At 43.2% G+C, this 25,006-nt stretch overlaps 1 protein-coding gene across 13 annotated transcripts in view; it reads left to right on the top strand.

Annotated features, from left to right (window-relative positions):
- SLC8A3 (solute carrier family 8 member A3) overlaps nt 1–25,006 on the top strand; it is a 297,810-nt gene that overhangs the window by 197,102 nt on the left and 75,702 nt on the right. For 11 of the 13 annotated variants that reach the window (XM_056547169.1, XM_056547168.1, XM_056547171.1 and 8 more), the window contains one exon: nt 23,531–23,637. The exons of the other annotated variants lie outside the window; for them this stretch is intronic. In XM_056547169.1, the coding sequence (XP_056403144.1) occupies nt 23,531–23,637 (107 nt within the window). Of the gene's footprint in view, nt 1–23,530; nt 23,638–25,006 lie in introns of those variants that run through there. 13 annotated transcript variants of the gene reach the window in all.

A 25,006-nucleotide genomic window follows, 5' to 3' on the forward strand; every position in this document is an offset into this window, starting at 1 on the left:
TTACATACCAAATATGGTGCTATTCCCCGTCATATTTGGGGCAGCCTCCTATTGCGTGACACAATAGCTGCTTGGAAATTATGCAGGGCTGCCTTTTCTATAAGCAAATATATGCCCTTATGGTCTCATCCAGAGTTTAATCAGGTTCGGGAAAATAGGTTTTATCGAGTTTTGTTATGCGGGTATTTTGACAGTACCATCCAACTAAACCTCACTGTTTTTCTTTCTCTGAGATGTGTGCCAAATAATATTTGGGGGGAGGGTCACTTTTTGGAGTACAGCCAGGTAATGGTCCTTCCTAAGGCCTCAGCTCACTGATCTGTCTAGGGAGCATGGGCCCACCTCTTTTGACCCACTAGTGACTACTAGCGCTCTTTGTCATTCTCTTTCCCAATTGTACCATCATGTTCATAGGAGGACCAGTGGTGAAGTAGCTAGTTCCCTATTTACTTACTGGGAAGGGAAACTGGGTAAGGAGTCTCTAGCCTTGCCTGTTCTGGATGGATGGGCGAAAGTGCGTAAGGTAGTGGTGAATGAGGTGTGAAGAGAGATGCAATTTAAAATAATGCATCATGCGCTATATGGATTTACTTTCCTGAGAACCCTGAATGCCCAGACAGAATAGAATGCTGTCCTAATTGTGGGGAAAGGGGCACAGACTTGTTGCATGGACTGCTGTTATGTCCTCGGTCCAGTGCGTTTTGGAGAGAGCTATTAGACTTGTTTCATGCTAAATTGAGGCTCAAACTGCCTTTAGATCCCTTGCTTCTTATCTTGCATATAGCCCCGGAGACCTTAGAAATTACGCTTCTATTGCATGCTTTTATTTTAGTGGCCAAATGATGTCTCCTTGCTCATTGTAATACATACATTTAGGTGCACTATTGTGGTAGATGTAAACAGTGACATATGGCTAACCCTCAAACTGATGTTAAAATTGAGACATTAGCCAGTATATCCTATATCCTGAGCCCGCACACTAACGCCAAGGTTTCTCAAGTGACACGGGACCTAACACTAAACCTACCTGTGCCGTATGGGCAATACCAGGGGCCAGTGGGCAATTACAGCAGCATTAGGTCTGACTCCTAGCCTGTTCCCAGGTTACCTCCAGTGTGGCTGGGCACACATACAATGGGAGGAGGGAGGCAGACTATAAGCCCCACCCAAGTTACCTAATGTGTTGCCGGCCTTTTTTTTTTTTAATTAACTGGTGCAAGAAAGTTAAACAGATTTGTAAATTACTTCTATTAAAAAATCTTAATCCTTAAAGGACAACTGTAGTGGTACACTTTTATATATGCCCGGGCCTCAAAAATAAACAAAATAAACTCATACATACCTTCCTACGAGCCCCCGTTGGTCCGGCACAGGCCTTACGGTCCGGCAGTGCTTACTTCATTCCACTTCCTGGGGACGGGGACGCCGGAGAGCCGTCGCCGTATCACCGGCCGTAGCCATGTCCCGCTCCGGTTGGTGATAGGCTGAGCCCACTCTCATGCAAGGAGCTCGGGACAAAAACCTCCAGACTCCAAAAGGACTTGGATCGGCGCAGAAAGGATAGGAGCAATATAGACAAAGGTCGATTTATTCTGGAACAACGCGTTTTGACGCCGGAGGCGTCTTTTTCAAGTTCACAACATATACTAAACAGATAGAGATATTTATACACATTAAGTACACAGATAATTAACTTACAACACGTAGTTCCTCCATGCACGTCAGACCGGAAGTGGTCATCAAGGTCGCGGCATGCCAGAGGAAGTAGAAGAGCACGGACCAGAATATAGCATAACAATAAGTATAAAAATCTACGTAAATAATTATAAAAATGTACATAGACAATACCAAATAAAACAATCACAAATATAAGGTGCATAAGAAACAAGAGAGAATACTATTATTATGCAACATTCTCTATCGTTTTATTTAACCCATCAGGGTAGAGACATTTTAATTTAAAGATCGATAGGATTCCTGTTGATCAGAGGGATCGATTTCACAAACTGATCAACAAAGAATCCTATTGGATCTTTAAATTAAAATGTCTCTACCCTGATTGGTTAAATGAAACGATAGAAAATGTTGCATAATAATAGTATTCTCTCTTGTTTCTTATGCACCTTATATCTGTGATTGTTTTATTTGGTATTGTCTATGTACATTTTCATAATTATTTACGTAGATTTTTATACTTACTGTTATGCTATATTCCGGTCCGTGCTCTTCTACTTCCTCTGGCATGCCGCGACCTTGATGACCACTTCCGGTCTGACGTGCATGGAGGAACTACGTGTTGTAAGTTAATTATCTGTGTACTTAATGTGTATAAATATCTCTATCTGTTTAGTATATGTTGTGAACTTGAAAAAGACGCCTGTTCCGGCGTCAAAACGCGTTGTTCCAGAATAAATCGACCTTTGTCTAAATTGCTCCTATCCTTTCTGTGCCGATCCAAGTCCCTTTGGAGTCTGGAGGTTTTTGTCACAATTGCTACACCGTTGTGATGGTGGGACTGGCTGCATTTTGGAATACTCTCTATCAGTGTTGTGCCTAGGTCTCTAAGCACAACTTACGGGGGTAAGCGCTGCCATTAACTATCGGTACAGCTTACCTACTCTTTTAATGCACTATGGAGCGCTTCTTGTTGTGTTTTCTCTACATATGTAAGGAGCTCTGGCCGGCTTCTTACATGACAGTGGGCTCAGCCTATCACAGGCCGGGTAGGACATCGCTGCGGACAGTTATACGCTTGACGGCTCTGCGGCGTCCCAGTCCCCAGGAAGTGGAATGACGTCAGCCCTGCCGGACAGTGAGGCCTGTGCCGGACCAACGGGGGCTCGAAGGAAGGTATGTATGAGTTTATTTTGGAGGCACGGGCACGGGCATATATAAAAGTGTACCACTACAGTTGTCCTTTAATCCTTTCAGTACTTCCAGCTGCTGAATATTAGAGAAGAAATTATTTTCTTTTTGGAACACAGAGCTCGCTGCTGACATCACGAGCACACATTGCCTCAGAGATTGGAAGGACACAGCTGAGAAGGTATTGTACAGAAAATGTTTCTTTTAGCTGAGGTCTTGGTTCTTGCGAAGAACACGTTTTGCATTTGGAACTCAATTCCTTCTAGGTGTCTGGTAGCGAGGCTAGATATGCGGCTTTCTATGTAGGACATGCCCATGCGTAGCGCTGCTCTTTGTAATGTTTACTTCAGCACACATTGCTGCAGAGACACTGTCCCATGCTGCAGCCTGAGATCAAATCCCCACCGCAAGGAGAAGCCTGTTACGTATTATCACAACTTGCTTTGTACGCTAACCCCCCCGTCGTTCATTACCTCCCGAGCATCACCATGGTAACACAGGATTTCCACAGAAAATAACTAAATATAGATTTCAAATCCCAATGCTTTCGGCTAAAAGCCTACAGCCACAGTAGATGGCTGGAAGGATTAGGCTGCAAATGCAGAAAGTTGTAGACAGAGTGGATTGAAGTGGAAAGGAAGATGGCAGATTGTTATCTTGGAAGCTTCGGGTCATTTCCAGTTGAATGGATTTGCATGTAGGCTTCCTGCTTCTCTATGCCATCTCCCATAGGCAGTGCAGCTCAGCCTAGATCATAACCTCACAATCTCTTAAGTTTCAGATCTGTGCCGTCGAAGTGTACGCAGTTATTATCCCAAATTTACATACACTGTCAGCTATCTTACCTCCAAGGGAGTTTTTCACAGATCGAGCTGTCTGTTGCCTTCTGAAACCTTACAAAGCTATTTTCTTTTGCTGACTTTCGAATCACATTTATGGAGGCAGTAAAAAAAGTCAGGCAATCTTAAAGACACCAGCGCTCACTTTCATGTTCCGCTTTTGTAGCCATTTCTCCATTGGAGAAGTCATTACACTTTTCATGTAAGATTTTTAGGTCTTCTGTGAGCTGCTTAGATGCTGTTGTAATGCAGATCTGTGGTAAGAATATAGTGTAAGGAATATAGGTCTCAGTAATGTCCAGAATGTGGATTAAAGGGGTTCTCCGGTGCTTAGACATCTTATCCCCTATCCAAAGGATAGGGGATAAGATGCCTGATCGCGGGGGTCCCGCCACTGGGGACCCCAGTGATCTTGCACGCCGCACCCCGTTATAATCAGTCCCCGGAGCATGTTCGCTCCAGGTCTGATTACTGTCGATCATGGGGCAAGAGCATTGTGACGTCACAGCTCCACCCCGTGTGACGTCACGCTCCGCCCCCTAAATCTAAGCCTATGGAGGGGACGTGACAAGTTATCCTGTGGCATTTTGAAAGGATCTGATTTGGAGTGTGTCTATACAATGAAATATTGGTATCAGGTCTTATTTTTAGGGATTCTTCTCTGTGGTCTGTGTATTTTGTAAAGGGAGAAGCAAAAATAAGCTGTCCAACACCTCTGGAAGTGTCTTCTCTCTCAAGGATTAAAGGGATGGGGAATCATGACATCATATATGGGGGTCATTTCTGGCATGGGACCTGTAATCCGAGCTAAACTGGTTTCTGTATAAAGGATTTTGCATGGGGTCTATATCTATATTTGGTATGCTTGATAAAGGCTCACATGGAGCTGATACGTCGCTTCTTGTAACCAATAAACTCTATTTTCACTGACCGGAGCCTCCAGACTGGTGCTGTGGCCTTTGCACTTTCTACGGTTCTCTGCTGGATTGGCAGTCCAGGTGACCACGGGCACATTGGATGGGTTCAGTGTTGTTCCCCATCTACTTCTTATATTTGGTGTGTGGTTGTTTGTATTTTGGGGTCTTCTAATGAAGATTATACAGTATGTACTGTTTGTGATTTTAATTCCATCAGTTGGCAGTGTGTCCTATAGGAAATTATATGAACTAATTATTATAATAGTGATACTTAATCCTGCACTGGACTATGGTCTTTGAGTTGTATTATATGTCATTGGCGCTGTTTTTATTACTGTATTATGTCATAGTAGAAATGTACATGTTATGCAGAGGAAAATTTTGTGCGGAGTGGCAACACTTTTTATTCCTCCCTTCTGAATAGAAGCCATGACTTCTGTCACACAACATCAGACATCAATTGCACTCAGTGGACCCCATCAGGGTTTCAATGTGATGTCTATTGTTTTGACAGAAAGAATAACACAGTATCAAATGTAAAGGAAACTTCTGACAGAGCTCCAATTGGAGCCTCTGACCGCAGTGTGAACATGGTTTCATAGTTTTGGCATTTGAACCTTCCCCTTAAAGGGGTACTCCGGCGCTAAGACATCTTATCCCCTATCCAAAGGACTGAGGATAAGATGCCTGATCGCGGGGGTCCCACCGCTGGGGACCCCCGTGATCTTCCACGCCGCACCCAGTTAGAATCAGTCCCCGGAGCCTGTTCGCTCCGGGTCTGATTACTGGGGATCACGGGGACGGAGCATTGTGATGTCACGGCTCCGCCCCCATGTGACATCACGCTCCGCCCCTCAGTGCAAGCCTATGGGAGGGGGCGTGACAGCTGTCATGCCCCTCCAATAGACTTGCATTGAGGGGGTGGAGCGTGACGTCACGCGGGGGCAGAGCCGTGACGTCACTATGCTCCGTCCTCGTGGTCGAAATGGACTCAGCCTGAGGATCTCCAGCGGTTCCGGAAGCTGCTAAAGGTGGATGCTGCATGGTAGATCCTGGGGGTCCCCAGCAGCAGAACCCCGGAGATCTGACATCTTATCCTGACTTATCCGTCTTATCCATCACATAAATGTTTTCCTTTTTTCTAAGCTACACATCAGAATTTCCAGTAACACATCAACTGTTTACTAGTTATCTTTATAAGGACGCAGAGATGGGCAACCATGTAGACAAAAGCATCTTGGGAGCTGTAGCCAGTCTCTGTATCTTCTTCTGTATGACTTATGCCGGTATCTTATTATACAACTCCCTATTAATAAGATAACCAGCAGTATGGCAGCATTTTATTCAGTAAGAGCCGTTTGACCACTAGCTGTGCACAGGAGGGAGAATTTCTGTTCTGTTTTATAAGGAGCAGCATTTAGCGGACCACTTCTCTCCGGAGGATTGAGACATTTGCCTCAGATCATTATTTTTTATTCTGCTCCTGGAGTTCGTAATGATGGATGATTTTTATCTTCCAATCTGTATTGCACTCTTTTGAATTGCAAAGAAGAAAATGCAGTAGGACCAACATTGCCCTGTGTTGCTTTATGGGCACCGGAGATCAATGTGTAGAAATGTTAAAGGTGTATTCCGAGCAAAAACATTTCATCCCCTATCCGAAGAATAGGGGATAAGATGTCTGATCGCCGGGGGGGGGGGGGGGGCGCTGCTGGGACGTGACGTCACACCACACCCCCTCCATTCATGTCTATGGGAGAGGGTGTGACGGCCGTTTCCGAGACTAAACTAGAGACGCAGTCCCCGCAGTCCCCGGGTGCTCCAGTTAGGGGATAAAATGTTTTTGCCCAGAATACCCCTTTAAGCTCAGAATATTGTATTACACGTCCACGTGGTTGTCGGGGTCTGTCCTGTTAGTTTTCTGTTGCTTTCTTACTAAATTGTGTGGTCTAGTGTGTTATTCATTCACCAATGACCCCCTCCTCCTCCAGTGTAACCTGCAATGACCATATTTCTTAGAGGGTGGCCAGGAGTATGAAGGAAAAACGAAATGATCCAGCACTGACGAAATTCCCAGCTTTATTCAAGTGCATGCGCTCGAAACGCGTCAAGATTTCACAGACCTTGTAAAGTGTGTGTTGCCATGCTGTTTTTAAAGAGGATTGAATAAAGCTGGGAATTTCGTCAGTGCTGGATCATTTTGTTTTTACTTCATTGTTGAACACGTTGAGCCTGAGTAAGGATCCGTGCACGATTCCATGTGGGTGGCCATGAGTATGACAGGTTACCCCACACCTTAAATTAACATACGTTTGTTTCACAAAATGCATAACTTCGAAATTAACTTTTATAAAGTTAAAGAGAAAGCTAGATTCACATTTGTAAAACATAAAAATGATGGTATTGCCAGGCCCGTCCTATGAACCCGACAGTTCTCATCAGCTATTATCAGATCTGTCAGGTTTCTACTGCAGTGCCACCACAGGGGAAAAAATGTATTGTACAGTGGCTGTTTTAATCAATGAGCTTTCTTTCTAATGCATGAACATAGCATGTCCTTCAGAGTGACAGATGGTCTTTGTGGCTGTTTACCATAAAAAATTAGGCAAAAAACAACAGAGCGCTTCTGTGTGGAATCTTCCAGACCAGGTCGGATTATTAGGTGAGTAAGGAACGCACATCGCTGATGTACGCTTAGTATAGCAACTGCTGCGGCTTCCCACGCTGGATCCACCGGCGTGTAAGAGACATTAAGGGAAGGAGAAGATCGGAAGCTAGGATCGCGCTGTTGCAGACAAGTTCCAGGATACTAGTAGGTGTCTTTAAATTCTTTTATTCACACAACGCTTTTCTGGATATTAATAATCCTTTCTCATGATGGACACCGTCAAGCCTCAACGATGAAAGCCTTTTTCATCGTTGAGGCTTGACGGTGTCCATCATGAGAAAGGATTAGTAATATCCAGAAACGCGTTGTGTGAATAAAAGAATTTAAAGACACCTACTAGTATCCTGGAACTTGTCTGCAACAGCGCGATCCTAGCTACCGATCTTCTCCTTCCCTTAATAATAAATGAGGGGCCTGAACATAGTACCCCCTTCTATTAAAGGAACTCTTTAAAAGAATATTTGAAAATGGCTTTGGTAAACCAAAATTCCCTTTTAAAAGGAAAACTGTCATCCTGATCACCCACACTAAACCCAAATACACTGGGTTATAGTTCGGGTGACCAGGAATCCAAAGAGCGGTCACTTACTATAATCGGTGCTGTGGTTCCCAAAATATTGGCTGGCGAAGTTCCCCTTCTGAATTCAGGGAGTAGCGTACTGGAGGCAGGGCCTCGTCGGCTGGCCACCCCTGCTTCGATCCATCTTCTCATTCAGCCGTCCCGTTAGTTAGCATATTCATAGTCTGCGACTTCACGTCTACCGACAGAGTGCAGCGCTTACGTGACATGCGACTCGCGTCACTAGGACATGGAGTCGCAGAATATGAATATGGTAATTAAGGGGATGGCTGATTGAGAAGATGGAAGCAGGGGTGGCCAGCCGGTGTGGCCCCGCCTCCTGTGCGCGACACCCTGAATTCAGAAGGGGAACTTCGCCAGACAATATTTCGCGAACCACAGCACCGATTACAGTAAGTGACCCCTCTTTGGATTCCTGGTCACCCACACTATAACCCAGTGTTTTTTTTAGTGTAGGTGATAAGGGTGACAGTTTTCCTTTAAAGGGGTTGTCTGGCAAAAGAAACAACCTGTGTATAGTGTTAAAAAGTATAATAAAGCAACTTACTAATATAATGTTAGTAGCCATTAGTGCAGAGATTTTCTGTATCAGCTGTGCTGTCTCTCTTGTAAGCTGTGACATCACATTATAGGCTCCAAAAAAAAAAGGCTGCTTTATCCCTCCTCCCTTTCTGTCAGCCGGATGGGATCAATGATGTGAAGGGGGAGCTAGTATTACTGCTCATTAGATTTATGACTTATTAGATAAGGCAGCAGGAAGTTGTTCTCAGTCACAGTAGTTTGTCAGAACAGAACTTCTGCCTTATCTAAGGAGTCATAAATCTAATGAGCAGTAATACTAGCTCCTCCTCCACATCACTCGTCTCGTCTTGTAATGAGAGGAGGGATGGAGCAGACGTGCTTTCAGAGCCTGTGATGTGATGTCGCAGATGACCAGCCAGACAGTACAGCTAAAATGGGAGAACTTTGCACTATGGCTAATAACATCATGTTAGTAAGTTTCTTTATAATACTTTTTGACACCATACAGTTTGTTTTCACAGGACATCCCCCTTAAGGACAATACTACTGCACTTGGTGGCAAACTAAAGGCCATTGCATACACCTATCAGACTTCTCCTAATGCACAAACTGTTTCAGAATTTCTTCCCAAATTTCAAATTATTTAAAGGGGTACTCCCTTGGAAACCTTTTTTTTTTTTTTTTTAAATCAACTGGTGCCAGAAAGTTAAACAGATTTGTAAATTACTTCTATTAAAAATTTTTATCCTTCCAGTACTTTTTAGGGGCTGTATACTACAGAGGAAATGCTTTTCTTTTTGGATTTCTATTATGTCACACCCACAGTGCTCTCTGCTGACCTCTGCTGTCCATTTTAGGAACTGTCCAGGGCAGCATATGTTTGCTATGGGGATTTTCTCCTGCTCTGGACAGTTCCTAAAATGGACAGCAGAGGTCAGTAGAGAGCACTGTGCTCGTGACATCAGAGAAATCCAAAAAGAAAAGCATTTCCTCTGTAGTATACAGCCCCTAAAAAGTACTGGAAGGATTAAGTTTTTTTTTAATAGAAGTCATTTACAAATCTGTTTAACTTTCTGGCACCAGTTGATTTAAAAACAAAAGTTTTCCACGGGAGTACCCCTTTAAGTAGTCATGGCATTATCTCCCCTTCAAAGTTATGGATGACAACAGCAAACTCTCTCTAGATTGATAAGAGATTATGTGTACTTTGTTGCAGTAAAGCCTATTATTTCCTTGTGATGCGGCATCACATCTAGTAATGCACTTAATCTTATGCATCAAATTCTACTAATATACTATGAGAGGAAACAGTCTCCTTTATAGTTTTCAATCTTGGGCAGCACTAAACTGTTGAAAGCATAAGGCTAGAAGCGGGATCTGAAAACACATTTGCTAAGTGCATTATCTTTATCTTTGGTGAGAAGTGAAATAGCTCACGCTGGATTCTCAGCCCTGCCACTGTGTTATTTCGTGTCTTGAATGGATTTTGTTTCGGTATTTACATTTGTTCTGATCTTGAGATGAACTACAAAACAAATATACAGTGGGACCTCAACATACGATGGTAATCCGTTCCAAACGGACCATCGTTTGTTGAAACCATCGTATGTTGAGGGATCCGCGCAATGTAAAGTATAGGACAGTGGTCTACAACCTGCGGACCTCCAGATGTTGCAAAACTACAACACCCAGCATGCCCGGACAGCCAACGGCTGTCCGGGCATGCTGGGAGTTGTAGTTTTGCAACATCTGGAGGTCTGCAGGTTGAAGACCACTGGTATTGGAGGTTATACTCACGTGTCCTCGCCACTCCGGACCGTCACCGCTCGTCACCGCTGCCCTGGATGTCGCCTTCCATCGCTGTTGCCGCGTCCCCGGGGTGTCCGGCTCCGGCAAGGCCTCTGCTTCCCCGGCATCCTCGCTCTCCGTTGCCGCCATCACGTCGCTACGCACGCCGCTCCTATTGGATGACGGGACGGCGTGCGCAGCGACGTGATGATGACGAAGGAGAGCACCAATGATGCAGGGGATCCCGAAGAGGACGCGCCGGAGCCCCGAGGACAGGTAAGTGATCGTCAGTGGACCACACGGGGCACCGTAAAAGGCTATCCGGTGGCAGCTGAAGCAGTCTGCGCTGCCGGATAGCCGTTTATGCGATGGCCCCGACATACAAAATTATCGTTTGTTGATGCTGCCTTCAACATGCGATGGCCTCTGAGAGTGATCGTATGGGGAAATGATAATATGTCGGGGCCATCGTATGTCGAGGGGGGTCACTGTAGTCAGAAACCATTTCACATTGCTGAAGTGAAAAGATTTCAGACCTAACGCTGATAGTATGCATCAGGATACCAGCAAAAAGTTATAATGGTGTATACAGCAGTGGGACCACTGATTTTAGTGCATAAGAATGCATACTTTTTGCAAGGCTCAGTGCAGTAGACAGGGTTATTAAAGAAGCCCTTTGGTGATTATTGGGTTTGTTTTTTGTTATTTGTTTTGCTTATATAACATAGGCTGCTATTAGGGAATAATGTTCACACTTTGAATTTACTGCATTTTTGTCAAATTTTTACAGCATTTTCCAAAATTTCTGTAAAAATGTACATGTTTGTACTGTGATTTGCACAATTGAGGTAAAATAACCAATTTTTTTTTGCCAACAACCAAAAAGTAGCAAAAAAAATAATGCGCAGCCTCAGTAGAGGTATATAACTACTATATAATCTGATCCGGGAGACAGCCGCAGATGGTGTTATCTGTAGTTCACAGGAAGTTGGCTGTCGTGCACACAGAGATATACTCTAGTACAAGCCGACCCCAATATAAGCCAAGGCCCCTAATTTCACCCCAAAGACCTAGGAAAAGTTATTGACTCGACTATAAGCCTAGGGTGGGAAATACATCATCCCCCCTGTCATCATTCAGACCCCCGTCATCATCCCCCCTGTCATCATCCCCCCCTGTCATCATCACCGCCTGTCATCATCACCGCCTGTCATCATCCCCCCTGTCATCATCCAGACCCCCGTCATCATTCCCCCCCCTTCATCATCACCGCCTGTCAATCCCTTCATCAGTGGTCTTCAACCTGCGGACCTCCAGATGTTGCAAAACTACAACTCCCAGCATGCCCGGACAGCCGATGGCTGTCCGGGCATGCTGGGAGTTGTAGTTTTGAAACATCTGGAGGTCTGCAGGTTGAAGACCACTGCGGCCTTAGTCATTTACCAGACCCCCCTTTAAGTTTTCTACTCAACTCCCCTCGGTGGGAAGGAAGGGTGAGCTGGTCGGGGCCATCTATGCTGCAGGGACCGTCCGGTGGGGAGGGTTAGTCGTTCCGGGCTGTCCAATTTCACAGGGAGGCCCTCTTCTCCGCTCCGGGCCGGCCCCGGACTAGTGACGTTGCCTTGACGACGACGCACAGGGATGTTAATGCGCAGGTACGTCTGCTGCACACTGACGTCCCTGTGAGTCGTCGTCAAGGCAACGTCACTAGTCCGGAGCCGGCCCGGATCGGAGAAGAAGGCCTCCCGGTGAAATTGGACAGCCCCAAACAACTAACCCTTCTCACCGGACAGTCCCTGCAGCATGGATGGCCCGGACCAGCTCACCCTTCCTTCCCACCGAGGGGAGGGGAGTAGAAAAATAAAGGGGGGTCTGGATGATGACGAAGGCCGCCAGTGGTCTTCAACCTGCGGACCTCCAGATGTTTCAAAACTACAACTCCCAGCATGCCCGGACAGCCAATGGCTGTCCGGGCATGCTGGGAGTTGTAGTTTTGAAACATCTGGAGGTCCGCAGGCTGAAGACCACTGTTGAAGGGATTGACAGGTGGAGAGTTCACTCGAGTATAAGCCGAGGGGGGTGTTTTCAGCACGAAAAATTGTGCTGAAAAACTCGGCTTATACTCGAGTATATACATTAGTTACTGTTACATCAGTGTCAACACATTTTACAAGTAATATTGCCCCTATAATACAATGACATTTGAGTTGCCAGTCAGCAGATATTGTAGAAATCTTTTCCTGTGCCAGGCTCTATGAATATAGTAGGCACTGAAGAAAACTTCAAGCAGAAGGTTTGACAGATGTGAGCAAGAAATACAGAATTAGTTCATTGTATCTTGGACTCTTGGGTTAGGGTTGGATAGCCAGCAGCTATTCCCATAAGCCACACTATGGCACTCAGGGTGTACTGGGAAAAAAAAAATAAGTTATACAAAACCTATAGCGAAATTACCAACTACTAACAGTGTCCTCTGTCCTTAGTAAGTACAAGATCTGTGAACAAATCAAAGCCTTTAACCCCTTAAGGACTCAGACATGTTTTCTTTATTCTGTGCGTCAATACGATTAAAACGATACCCATGATTACACACTTTTCTATTACTGTTGCGCTTAAAAAAAAATCTCTAACTTTTTAACCAAATTAGTACATTTGAAATCCCTCTATTTTGACAACCTTTAACTTTTTCATTTTTCCATATAAGCGGCGGTATGAGGGCTAATGTTTTTTTTTGCGCCGTGATCTGTACTTTTTATTGGTACCATATTTGCGTATATAAAACTTTCAGAAATTTGTTTATAAGTTTTTTGGGGAATTATGATGTGACAAAAAACTGCAATTTTGGACACAAAAATTTTTTACACACTTTTTATGTCCCCATAGGGGATTATTTAGTGCAATAACTTGATTGCAGATAGAGAACAGTGCTAAGCATAGGGCATAGCACTGATCAGTATTATCGGCTATCTTCTGCTCTGGTCTGCGCAGACCAGAGCAGAAGACCCAAGGAAGGCAGCGGAGGCAGGTTAGGGGAGCTCTGTCTGGCGTTCTGGATGATCTGATCCCCGCAGCAGCGCTGGGGGCGATCCGATCATCTATTTTAGTGACCGCACTGCCCCAGATGCCGTGATTTGTATTGATCACAGCATCTGAGGGTTTAATTGCACACTTCAGTGTTATCGCCGCACATGACGCGAGCACCCACCCTCCCCTCCTCCAAACCCCCCCCCCCACCGGTGCTCGCGTCATGTGCAGGCCGTAGTGTACGACCTGGTGCGTTAAGTACCAATGCGCCAGGATGTACATTTACGTCCTGTGTCGTTAAGGAGTTAAACCTGTTCTTTGGCGTCAACAATGATGACTGGACACCAAGCCAGTGTTCCCTTTAAGAAGTATCTGTCTCATACATTGACCACATACAACTGCACCCATAACATACCTTTTTATGCAACCTTTTGTCTTTATTCTCTAGAAAATAATATTTATTCTGTTCTGGGTCCAAGAGGTGCAGCCAGGGGTCTTCTTTGCCACTCTCCACTACATCACATAACTTTGGTGGACACACAGGGATCTCCCACCAATAGAAGCCCTGTGTGTTTTGTCTGTGCACTCGCATCACAATCCTTAGAGACACGGAGCTTGCTGCCTCTAGTGACAGTCCTCATTAGCGGCATATGCGCAGACTAAACACACAGCGCTGCTGTCAGCAGTAGAGCCCTGTGTGTCAATCAAACAGGAGTGATGTAGTGGGGAGAGGCATTGCAGCCCAGCGACCCATGTAGTGGACACCTAGTTATTTTCTAGAGATGCAACATAACATAAAAAGGTATGTGGTGACACTGGGTGGTGTTGGTGGAAATACCTGATCACTTTGTGACGCCAGGGCACCATTATCCTATACACAGTCCGAGGTGGGAGACAGCTTCTCCTGGGACAGACACTGGGAGTAATTGAACACACCGATGTCAGGTTAAGGATAACTGTCTTCACTGAGCTGGTGCAGATGGTATTACACATACAGCTAGCCTTTGATGTGAGAGTGCAGCGTAACCCCTTGGGAGCCATGTTGCCTTGCTGAGACTTGTGGTGCTTACACCAAACAGATTAATGCTGACTTGTGAGACAGAAGATTGAATCCTGGTAGCTAGGGTCCTGTCAAGGTACTGAAGACTGTTCTGCTGAGGCATTAATTTCATCCTTGGGCGTAATCCTTGCAGGATGGCCAGTTGAGAGATTATATTTGGAGTAGGCCTCTCCTCAGAGCACACGACACATTAAATACCGTTAAATGTTGTTCAATGTACATACAGTACCGCAAAAAAAAAAAAGCCCTACCCTGAAAATAAGCCCTAGTGTGTTTTTCGTGACTAAAATTAATATAAGACCCGGTCTTATTTTCGGAGAAACATGGTAGTTAGGTGCTAAATGTTTTTAGTGGGAAAACCCCTTATGAAGCCCTTTGTGCGAACATGAAAAGAACTAAAAGTCCTCTATATTCCACCCTTTACTCATCCCTGTGATCACTGCTGGGAGTAAACAGGAAGCCTGTTTGTAAGGGGGCTGTCTGTGAGAGGGGGCATAGTGCAAGAAACAAAAGGGGGTGTTTTTATCCTTTTTGCAAAAGCTGAAAAAATGACGAAATTTGAGGGGTGGTAGAGAGTAACCTCCTGGCACCAGGCACTGGCAACATTAGCCTTTTTTCCTGTACCAGACTACCACAATACAGAGATTAATCCCTTCTCTACTCTAGACAAGAATCTTACTGTAAATCCAATAAACATCCTAGCTAATTATTTGGCGCTGTACATTCATATTTATTTGCTGGTCTATGTTAAAAGGAATGATTGGGTTCCTAAATTTCCAGACATAATACTTATCCTCTCTTCTGTCATTACCCAAAATTTTAAATACTACTGGACATTAAAGATCACGGAAAAAGGAGACTTTGCCTATATCACCTCCTTTAGGTGGTTTGGTTCATGTTGCCTGGTGTACAGTTTTCTTTCCACCACCTCTTCCTAATGGATGTTCTAAATTGCTCAGACAAGTAGAAGTGTTTTTGATGTAGTCACTATGACATTTTGAAGGAAATGACTACACAATTTCAAACACCTCTCTTCAGAAAATTGTCAAATTTCCATGCACATTCTCTGAGATTGGCCAATTTCATATGTCACATTTACTGTAATAAGCTGCTGACTAATATGAGTGTTTGTGTACTGGAGAAACCTAAGCTTAATGAGTTTCTAGGTTATCTGAAATCTTATCTGTCTTAGTAATTTAAGGAGCCTTAGATTTCCCCCTGAATCAACATAATACCATATGAATCTTATACCACAGTATGAACTGTGTTAAAAAAAAAAAAAATGGTGTCCTTTAGGGAAAACCAACAAGCTGGAATATGGTTACAGCTAGGAATGACCACCACTATATTCTGTGGCAGGAGTTATTTTTTATGTTGCACCTACAGATGTAGAGACCTACTGCAGAGTAGCGTGTCTCAATGTAGATGAGCATTTGGCGCAAACTATCATAAAACTTACTTGCTGCATGACAGATCATGTGCTCCATTTGGGGGCATATATACTGTACCATCAGAGAAAGAACAAATGGGACCTACTTAAGTTTTGCCCCTTGTTCTGCGCCCTTCCTATGATTCCTAAGGTAGTTCTACACGCCTATATATAATCAAAGAAAGATTATGGCACTCACGGTATTGCGGTTTCTTATGCTTTATTTTCAATCGGGTCAGAGTACAGGTTGGCCAACGGGCCGTTTCTCGCTCGAAACAGCGCTTTCTCAAGACCTTTGACTTCTGTCACACTCCCCACCCATATATGTGCACAAATACAATTAACCCTTTGTGAAAACATACAAGTAAAAAAAAATTTAATAGGTGATGAGGATTTTATTCAACACAATTCCATTCAAAATCTAATTGAGGAGACTATTCAGCTTTATGGCATACAAGAAGATTTACACCAGGCACTGCCTACTCGCTAATTCTTGCTGCTCCGGACTGTCGGAATGATGAACTGCTCTAGTGTGTACACCTCGCGGGGAGCGTCTACGTCTGACAGGCAAACAGTTCCATATGATATTCATCAAAGAGAAAAAGAATAGACGGACGACTCACCCAGGTGCAGTAAAAAATTCTTCTTTATTTTCATGAAGTGTTCATATATCCACGGCAGAGCAGTACAGGGGGGTTATCGGGGGGATGCAGGGTGCGGGTGTGCAACAATTGTATCGCTCGTTCACTGAGCTTCTTCTGGCTTCCCACCAGGGAAGCCAGAAGAAGCTCAGTGAACGAGCGATACAATTGTTGCACACCCGCACCCTGCATCCCCCCGATAACCCCCCTGTACTGCTCTGCCGTGGATATATGAACACTTCATGAAAATAAAGAAGAATTTTTTACTGCACCTGGGTGAGTCGTCCGTCTATTCTTTTCCTATTCAGCTTTATGTTTCATCATGATTCATATTATTACTTTATTTGTTTGTAGAAACTGGATTTTTTCATACATCTGGCGGAAAAACGCTTAGGTCTTTTCTCTCATTCAGACCCAATGGTCAAAGAGCCTCCGTCCTTAACATCAATTCAGTTTCTTTTTGTAATAATTTTATATGTCTATCGCCTCCCATATTTAATGGTTTTATCACAGCCAATTTATCACAAAGCAATTCTGTTATCAAAAACCTATTATCTAAAAGAAGCTACTAGCTGGAAGACACAAAAACATACCGTAAATTACAAAAAGATCCGATATTACACCACCAAAACTTAGTGAGATCATTCTTAAGACGAGGTGTAGAAGGCATTTTCTCCTCGAGGTTTGCTGAAAAGTTATTTATTCCATCACCCAAAAAAACGTATTGGTACTGGATTTCCAAAATACACAAAAACTTGAATTTACCACCCGGGCGCCCCATCGTGGCAGGGAAAGGTTCATTGTTAGAACCTCTATACCAATATCTAGACTACATCTTAAGACCACTACTTAAAACTATCCCATTATACTTACATGACATTTCCCATTTGTTACAGATATTACAGGATTTTAGTTGGCAGACACATTTTTCACTGGCCAGCATTGACGTTGAGAGCCTGTAGACCCGCATCCCTCAGGATATGGGTGTACAGACTGTCAATCGGCATCTGGAAGCTTTACAAAAATGCAATCCCAGGTTTATTCATTATATTTGCGACATGCTAAAATTTGTATTGAGTCATAATACTTTTCAATTTAATGATGACTGGTTCATCCAGTGTGATGGTATGGCGATGGGGACACCGGTCGCCCCAACCATTCGCAAATATTTTTTTGGGAGTGCTGGAGGAAGAATTAATTTATTCCTGTAACAATCCTTACATCCAATATCTAGCTTTGTATTTGCGATATGTGGATGACATTGTAATTGTGTAGTCCGGTTCTGAATCGCAATTTCAAGATTTTGTTGCGTATATTAATTCGAATGGTGTGAATATGTCCTTTATAGAATAAAAACAGCCATTTACAACAATTGGCACCTAATTCAACAAGATGAAGTATTCGGTAAAACAAGTATAAAAAAAAAAAAAGCCTTTGATTTCATTCAAAAGAAGTAAAAACTTGAGGGATGTTTTAGTAAAAAATAGGTTACAAGAAAACAAAAAAGAAGATTGGATCCAAAAACAATTGCCAAGTGACAACCACAAGTGTGGCCATTACAATTTTTGTTCACAAATGATTAATGTAAAAAATATTAGGCTGGGACCTCATATAGTATGTATTTTATCACAATTTGTGGTATATGCATTGATATGTGATTGTGGATACCATTATATTGGGAAGACGATTCGGCCCCTATTTACACGCATTAGGGAACACATTTGATTTTTAACTACAGGAGTTGGCTGTCCCCGTGTAATAGAACATATGAGGACAACTCACAATAATGATGTGAAACAATAAAAATTTCTGCGTGATAAAACCATTAAATATGGGAGGCGATAGACATATAAAATTATTACAAAAAGAGACTGAATTGATATTAAGGACAGAGGCTCTTGGACCATTGGGTCTGAATGAGAGAAAAGACCTAAGAGTTTTTCCGCTAGATGTATGAAATAATCCAGTTTCTACAAACAAAGTAATAATATGAATAAGAAACATGAAGCTGAATCGTCTCCTAAATTAGATTTTTCATGGAATTGTGCTGAATAAAATCCTCATCAACTATTTAATGTTTTTAACTTGTATGTTTTCACAAAGGGTTAATTGTATTTGTGCACATATATGGGTGGGGATTGTGACGGAAGTCAAAGGTCTTGAAAAAGTGCTGTTGTGAGCAAGAAACGGCCCGTTTGCCAACCTGTACTCTGACCTGACTGAAAATAAAGCATAAGAAACCGCAATACCGTGAGTTCCATCATCCTTCCTTGATTATATTGGACACTTCTGTGATTGAGCACGGACAAGCAGTTATTTTGGACGGTGGGTGAACAGCTGTGAGGAATTCAACACCACTACATTTCTGCATAGCAGTGCCGACTTGCTGTTAGGCCAGTCCTGGTTGATCCCATCCCCTTTGCTCTAAAGTAGTAATAATTTCTCTAGGACTACCCTCTCCAGAGGACTTGTATTTTTTTTTCAAAAGGGGTGGAGGGAGAAACAAAGATTTGGCCTTTTTATTTTTATTGCCCTAAGTGGCAAAAAGGTCACCATAGTGGACCCCCCCCCCCCCCTTCTCTTCTGTCTATGCAACTTGCTACATCTGTAATAATTTACAGGATTAAACATTCAGATAGCAAAGCCTTGCTGTAAGTGCTGAAGATTGCAATTTTTTTCCACTGATTCTAGTCGATCAACTTGCATGAGGTGACGATGCCAATAGTGCTGGGTCAGGGAAGTCTCATGGCGCCATAGCTTTAAATTGTTACATCATTCCATATAGGCAACATAGGAGGGACATTGGCACATTGAAAAGCTAGAAACGTTCTTCGATTCATGAACAGTAGACGAATTCCAGGAATTCATTGTGGAATCATCAACAGAGCGATTGTCTGGAAGTCATTGTTGATGACCATTTCAGATAGGGAGACTTGAAGGAGCTCTTGTCTCAGCCATCACAAAGTTTTGCCATTAAAGTTGGAATTAATTACACGTTACAAATGTTGCATAAACTGTGTCTCTTGATTCTTCCATTAGAAGAATAATGAAATATGAAGGACTCTTATCTTCAGGAGAAATTCTGAGATTGGAACAGTGATGTCAAGAGACTCGCGCCTTGAAATACAATATTAGTATTCTAGTGGGTAGACAGGCTTATTTAACACTTGAGTTCCACACAGAATATACCGGTGAGCGGCCTGATTGTTTCTATTAATCACAAATATTGATTGCATACTGCCTCTCAATCTGTTTTAAATACATGGAAATACAAGGGAAATGTGGTTGTGATTTGATGAAGTGGGCTAAATCCTTGCACTGTTTATCAGGCTTCATTAATATGGCAGTCTGTATGGAGACAAACAGCCTCACTACCGTTCTGGTCCACCTGCCACCAATGTATTGTGGAAGTATTGTCCAGAGGAAAGAAGGATTATCACAAAGTGGATCTGGAAGTATATGTATCAATGTATAACACTTGTTAATCTTGAATGTTAATAATAATATGCTGATCTATATCTTGCGGGATATGGTTTTGCTATAGAAATTCAAGACACTTATGCAAATTCTTCCAACCATACTTTGTTCCACTATAGAAGATGATGCCCCAAAGAAAAGATAAAAATTAGGTGCTGTTCAGGAGCCACCCACAAAAAGGAGGTCCTAGTGGCCCTATTTCATTTTTGTGACTCTGTCTTTAAAGGGGTTATTGCCAAAGATTACAGCTTATCTCATACCCCCAGAATAGTGATTAACAAAAGGAGTCTGACTGCTTAAATTCATTCTCCAATCACAAGAACGGGGGGGATCTTGGTATAACCCAGGGCTCAAGTCCTGCAGGAACTGAGTTCCTACACTTTTTTCACAGCAGGAACACTGTTCCCATTAGCAGGAGTTCTGCAGGACCAGCTTTTGAGTGGAAATCTTGGGTGAGTTCCTTAACTTTTTATTCCTAGGACTTGACCCTGGTATAACCCCTTTAAAGCACAACTATCATGATGCATGAGCCATATAAAGTATCAACAGTATGTTAAATGAGCTTAGAATATCAAGTCCAGCATTACCTTTTCTACTTTATTGCAGGTTTTATGACCCCCCCCCCCAAAAACACCTTTGTATACAGTCAGCAGCAGTTGCTAATCCTGGCCAGAGGTTCACTATGCCCCGAGCCGGCACGTAGGAGCGATGCAGGGTGCATGTGCTGCCACCTGTGCCAATCACACAGCGGTCCCAGCACTGCAGGAGACGAGATAGGTGTGACGGATCGGGCATAGGGAACCCCTGGCCATGCCTATTTAGACTGTTGAGGACTGTATACAAACGTGTTTTTAGGGATCATAAAACCTACAATAAAGTAGATATTCTAAGCACATTTAACATACTGTTGTTACTTTATATGGCCTAAACATCATGACCGTTGTGCTTTAAGTTACACCCCTGTACATGTACAACTTTTCTTCTAGGCACTGATCAAGCACAGAAGTAGGATGGAACTAAATGCCATCTGTAATAATAGGATCTCAGTGTTAATTCCCTTCTTAATGCCATAAATAATGATTTTTGTAGGTCATGAAGTCAACTTGTGGCCTGTGGCTTATATGCTAATCCTTTATTCTGTGAGAGATGGCGGTTACTGTCTGGCTTGTGTGCTCAGTGGTCGCCTGCCTTTACATAATATGGTAAAATGAAATGCTCAAAATGTTGTGTCCTTTTATACACCCTGTAATTTCTTCATAATGTTCTGATAAAAAGGATATAAAACTTACGTATATTGTTACTTTCCCATCAGTTTAATAGGATTTTACAGTTCATATGTAAAACACTTAATAAACTAGTTATGGTCTAGAGCCACATTTACATAATGCAATGAAATTCTAAAGTTCCAAAATATGGATGTATGTTTACAATAAAGTTGTGTTTTGTTCTTAAATTTTGGTAAACCTTTTTTTTTTATTAGTATAAACTGTCTGTAAAAGGATAGTCACACTAGGGCTGGGCGGTATGACCTAATGTGTGTATCACGGTATTTTTGTAACTTTCGGCGGTTCCACGGTATATAACGGTATTTCCTCCTCCTCCTCCTCCCCCCTCCAAAATTAATGATCAGCGCTGCGCTGTACTGCCCCCCCCATTTAATTATCAGCCCAGCGCTGCCCCCATCGGGGTAAATACTCACGTCACCCGCTAGCGCTGCCCTCCTCATGCTGTTTTTTACGGCCGCCGACACTGACACAAGGTAAACAAAATAAACTAACGCATGTTCCGACATCGGCCTTACGCTGGGGACGGGAATGTCGGACAGCCGTCAGCCTATCACCGGCCGCAGTGATGTTCCACCTCGGCCGCTGATAGGCTGAGCCCACTGTCATGTAAGGAGCTCTGGCCGGCTTCTTACATGACAGTGGGCTCAGCCTATCAGCGGCCGAGGCGGAACATCACTGCGGCCGGTGATAGGCTGACTGCTGTACGACGTTCCATTCCCTAGGAAGCAGATGAGGCCAGTACCGGACCACTGGGAGGTAAGAAAGTTTATTTTGTTTATTTTTTGTAGCCCAGGCATAGGGATACCGCACAGTATAGAGCAGTGGTCTTCAACCTGCCGACCTCCAGATGTTGCAAAACTAGAGTTGTAGTTTTGCAACATCTGGAGGTCCGCAGGTTGAAGTCCACTGGTATAGAGTGTCAGCGCCGGTGGCCGCAACACACAGGAGGAGGGGGGTGGGGACAGCACTAGGCTGATAATTAATTGGGGGGCAGAACAGCGCTCACGGGCAACATATGATTAGTTCCCCGATGGGGACAGCACAGCGCTGGACTAATTCAATCCCGAGGAGGAGGGGCCAAACCGGTATTGCGGTATCGGTTAAAATTCATATCGTGCAGCACAAAATGTCGGTATTCGGTATGGACCGGTATACCGCCCAGCCCTAAGTCACACCCTAAGGGTCTATTTACACGGCAGAATTTCCTCATGTGGATTCTGCCTCTAATTTAAGCCCAATAGACTGCTATGGGATTCTGCACTCCCATTCACACTTCCGCACAAGCCAGAAACCACCCAAATGAATGCGGAATTGGTGCGGATGTGCAGAAATTCTGCCGTGTGATTACAGCCTTAGTGTTCAAAACCACGCTCACCTAAAGATAGGAATGGACACTAATAGGTTGTATAAATTAAATTGTGTGACCATTAGAAAGGGTATTCCAGTTTTCTTGTACTTTTAAGCTGTGTGACACTGATGCTATGTATATTATAAATGAACTTGTATTACTTGTCTGTGGTGGATCTTGGCATTTTTTTCCCCCAGAGGTTCTACATTGTTCTTTTCTAGGAATTACAGTCGTAGGCCGCACCACAGGTCAGCTGATCAAACTTTTTGTCTTCCCTGACAAGCCATCCCTGATGTGTGCGGACGCCCTGTATGTCCCGATGGGCCTGCATTTAATGCATTTCCATGCTGTCGCATGATTTCAGCACAGTCTAAAAAGAGTGAGGACACATTTAGCGCAGCCGCCACTGAACGTTCAGATGGGCTGCACACATCATCAGGGGGTTGGCTTTTTAGGGAAGATGAGAAGAAGCCAAGCCCCATTGATCAGCAGACCTACGATGTGTTGTCTCGAGCCACACAGAAAGCCAGGAAAGACTCAAGACGACGGTAGTCACTAGTGCAGAACCTCTGGGGACATGAAAATACATAAAAGGGCTGTGATCCACCACAGACAGGTAATACAAGTACATTGACAACATAACATGGCATCGGGGGCGTATAGCTTACAAGTACAAAAAACCTGGAAGACCCCTTTAAGTTTTAACTTTACAACAGTGCGGCCACTAACAATCAGTGCCACACACTACTGTTCTAACATAATAGGAGAGAGAGACATGGACGCCAACCCCTCCCCCACCCCCCAAATTACAGCTAAACCTCACATAATTCTACTAAACCAAACTAAATACAGTTTCACAAAGCCAACAAAGTTTTTTGTTTTTTTTTCCACAGATTCTACTCAACTAAATCATAATAAAAAGACCAATTAAAATTCTGCAATCTTCTTCTGTAATCTAAAATATCCACAACCTCTGCTTCCAGTTTAATCTCTTTATTGCTGTATAAGCTAACAGAGCCGACATTTTCTATTCTCTTCTTTTCCTTCTGCTTTTTCTTTTGACACTTATTATTTTTCCATCCACAGCAAAGCAATTCAGATCAAAATAATTGATGACGAGGAGTATGAAAAAAACAAGACTTTCCACATTGAACTGAGGGCGCCACACGTTGTGGACATGAGTGTGCAGAAAGGTGTAGTAGCAGCTTTGTCAAACTAACAGCCTCTGCTCCTGAGTTCTGCAACCCTCGGGGCGGGTAACTGTTGGCGCGCCAGTCATTGGTGGTCCTCGTGCCGTTCAGCAGTGGTGTGCCAAAAGTTACTTATCCCTATTAATCTCTCTGCTATCCTTACCTATTCCTTTGTGCTCGACCTAACAATTAACATCCTTAAAGGGGTACTCCATTGGAAAACATTATTTTTTTTTTTTTATCTACTGGTGCCAGAAAGTTGAACAGATTTGTAAATTACTTCTATTAAAAAATCTTAATCCTTCCAGTTTGTATCAGCTGCTGTTATGATCCACAGGAAGTTCTTTTCTTTTTGAATTTCTTTTCTGTCTGACCACAGTGCTCTCTGCTGACACCTCTGTCCATTTTAGAAACTATCCAGAGTAGAAGCAAATTCCCATAGAAAATCTCTCCTTCTCTGGACAGTTCCTGACATGGACAGAGGTGTCAGCAGAGAGCACTGTGGTCAGGCAGAAAGGAAATTCAAAAAGAAAAGAACTTCCTATGGATCATAACAGCAGCTGCTGTTATGATCCACAGGAAGTTCTTTTCTTTTTGAATTTCCTTTCTGCCTGACCACGGTGCTCTCTGGAAGGGTTAAGATTTTTTAATAAGTAATTTACAAATCTGTTTAACTTTCTGGCACCAGTTGAAAAAAAAAAAAAATGTTTTTCAGTGGAGTACCCCTTTAAATACTCATCTTGGTTAACTCTCTCACTGCTAACATTGCTTTTCCTATAGATATGACAACAATGCAAACCCTGAGCATGTGAACATCTATTGACTCCAGGAATACTCGATCTGTGTGACCACAAAACAAAGCTACTGTGATGTTGGTCATAGGAGTCATGCTTTTTAGAAATACACAGTGAATGGGTGCTGTGATAACAACTTATTAAAGACCTGTGGTAGAGGTGTTATTTTTGGTTTTGAATAGGAAGAACAACAAGTGGTTACTACATACCAAAAAATGATCTAAAGCAAACTGACTGAATTATGATAAAGGAAAAACATAAAATTCCATTCCCTTGTTTTGGTTACAATATTGAAGTTATGTATACCAAACAATGTGTGTGTCCCTAGAGCGCCCCCATTGCCTCAAATAGGAGAAAAGCTTATTAGTACAAAAGCAGAAGAGGTCAGGAAGTTAACACTTGTGCTCCCTACAGGATTTCTACAAGGCTGTTTTAGGATTTTGTAGACCCTGTACATCTTGAAGACTTTTCATTACTTTAAAGAAGCACTCCTGTTTTTTTTGCCTATAACATGCACACGCACCATCACTAGTCCATGTGTTGCATTACTCTTGCTTGGTCATGTGATCACCAGTACA

Source organism: Hyla sarda, chromosome 11 (genome assembly GCF_029499605.1).
Source record: "Hyla sarda isolate aHylSar1 chromosome 11, aHylSar1.hap1, whole genome shotgun sequence".
NCBI classification, from domain to species: domain Eukaryota; kingdom Metazoa; phylum Chordata; class Amphibia; order Anura; family Hylidae; genus Hyla; species Hyla sarda.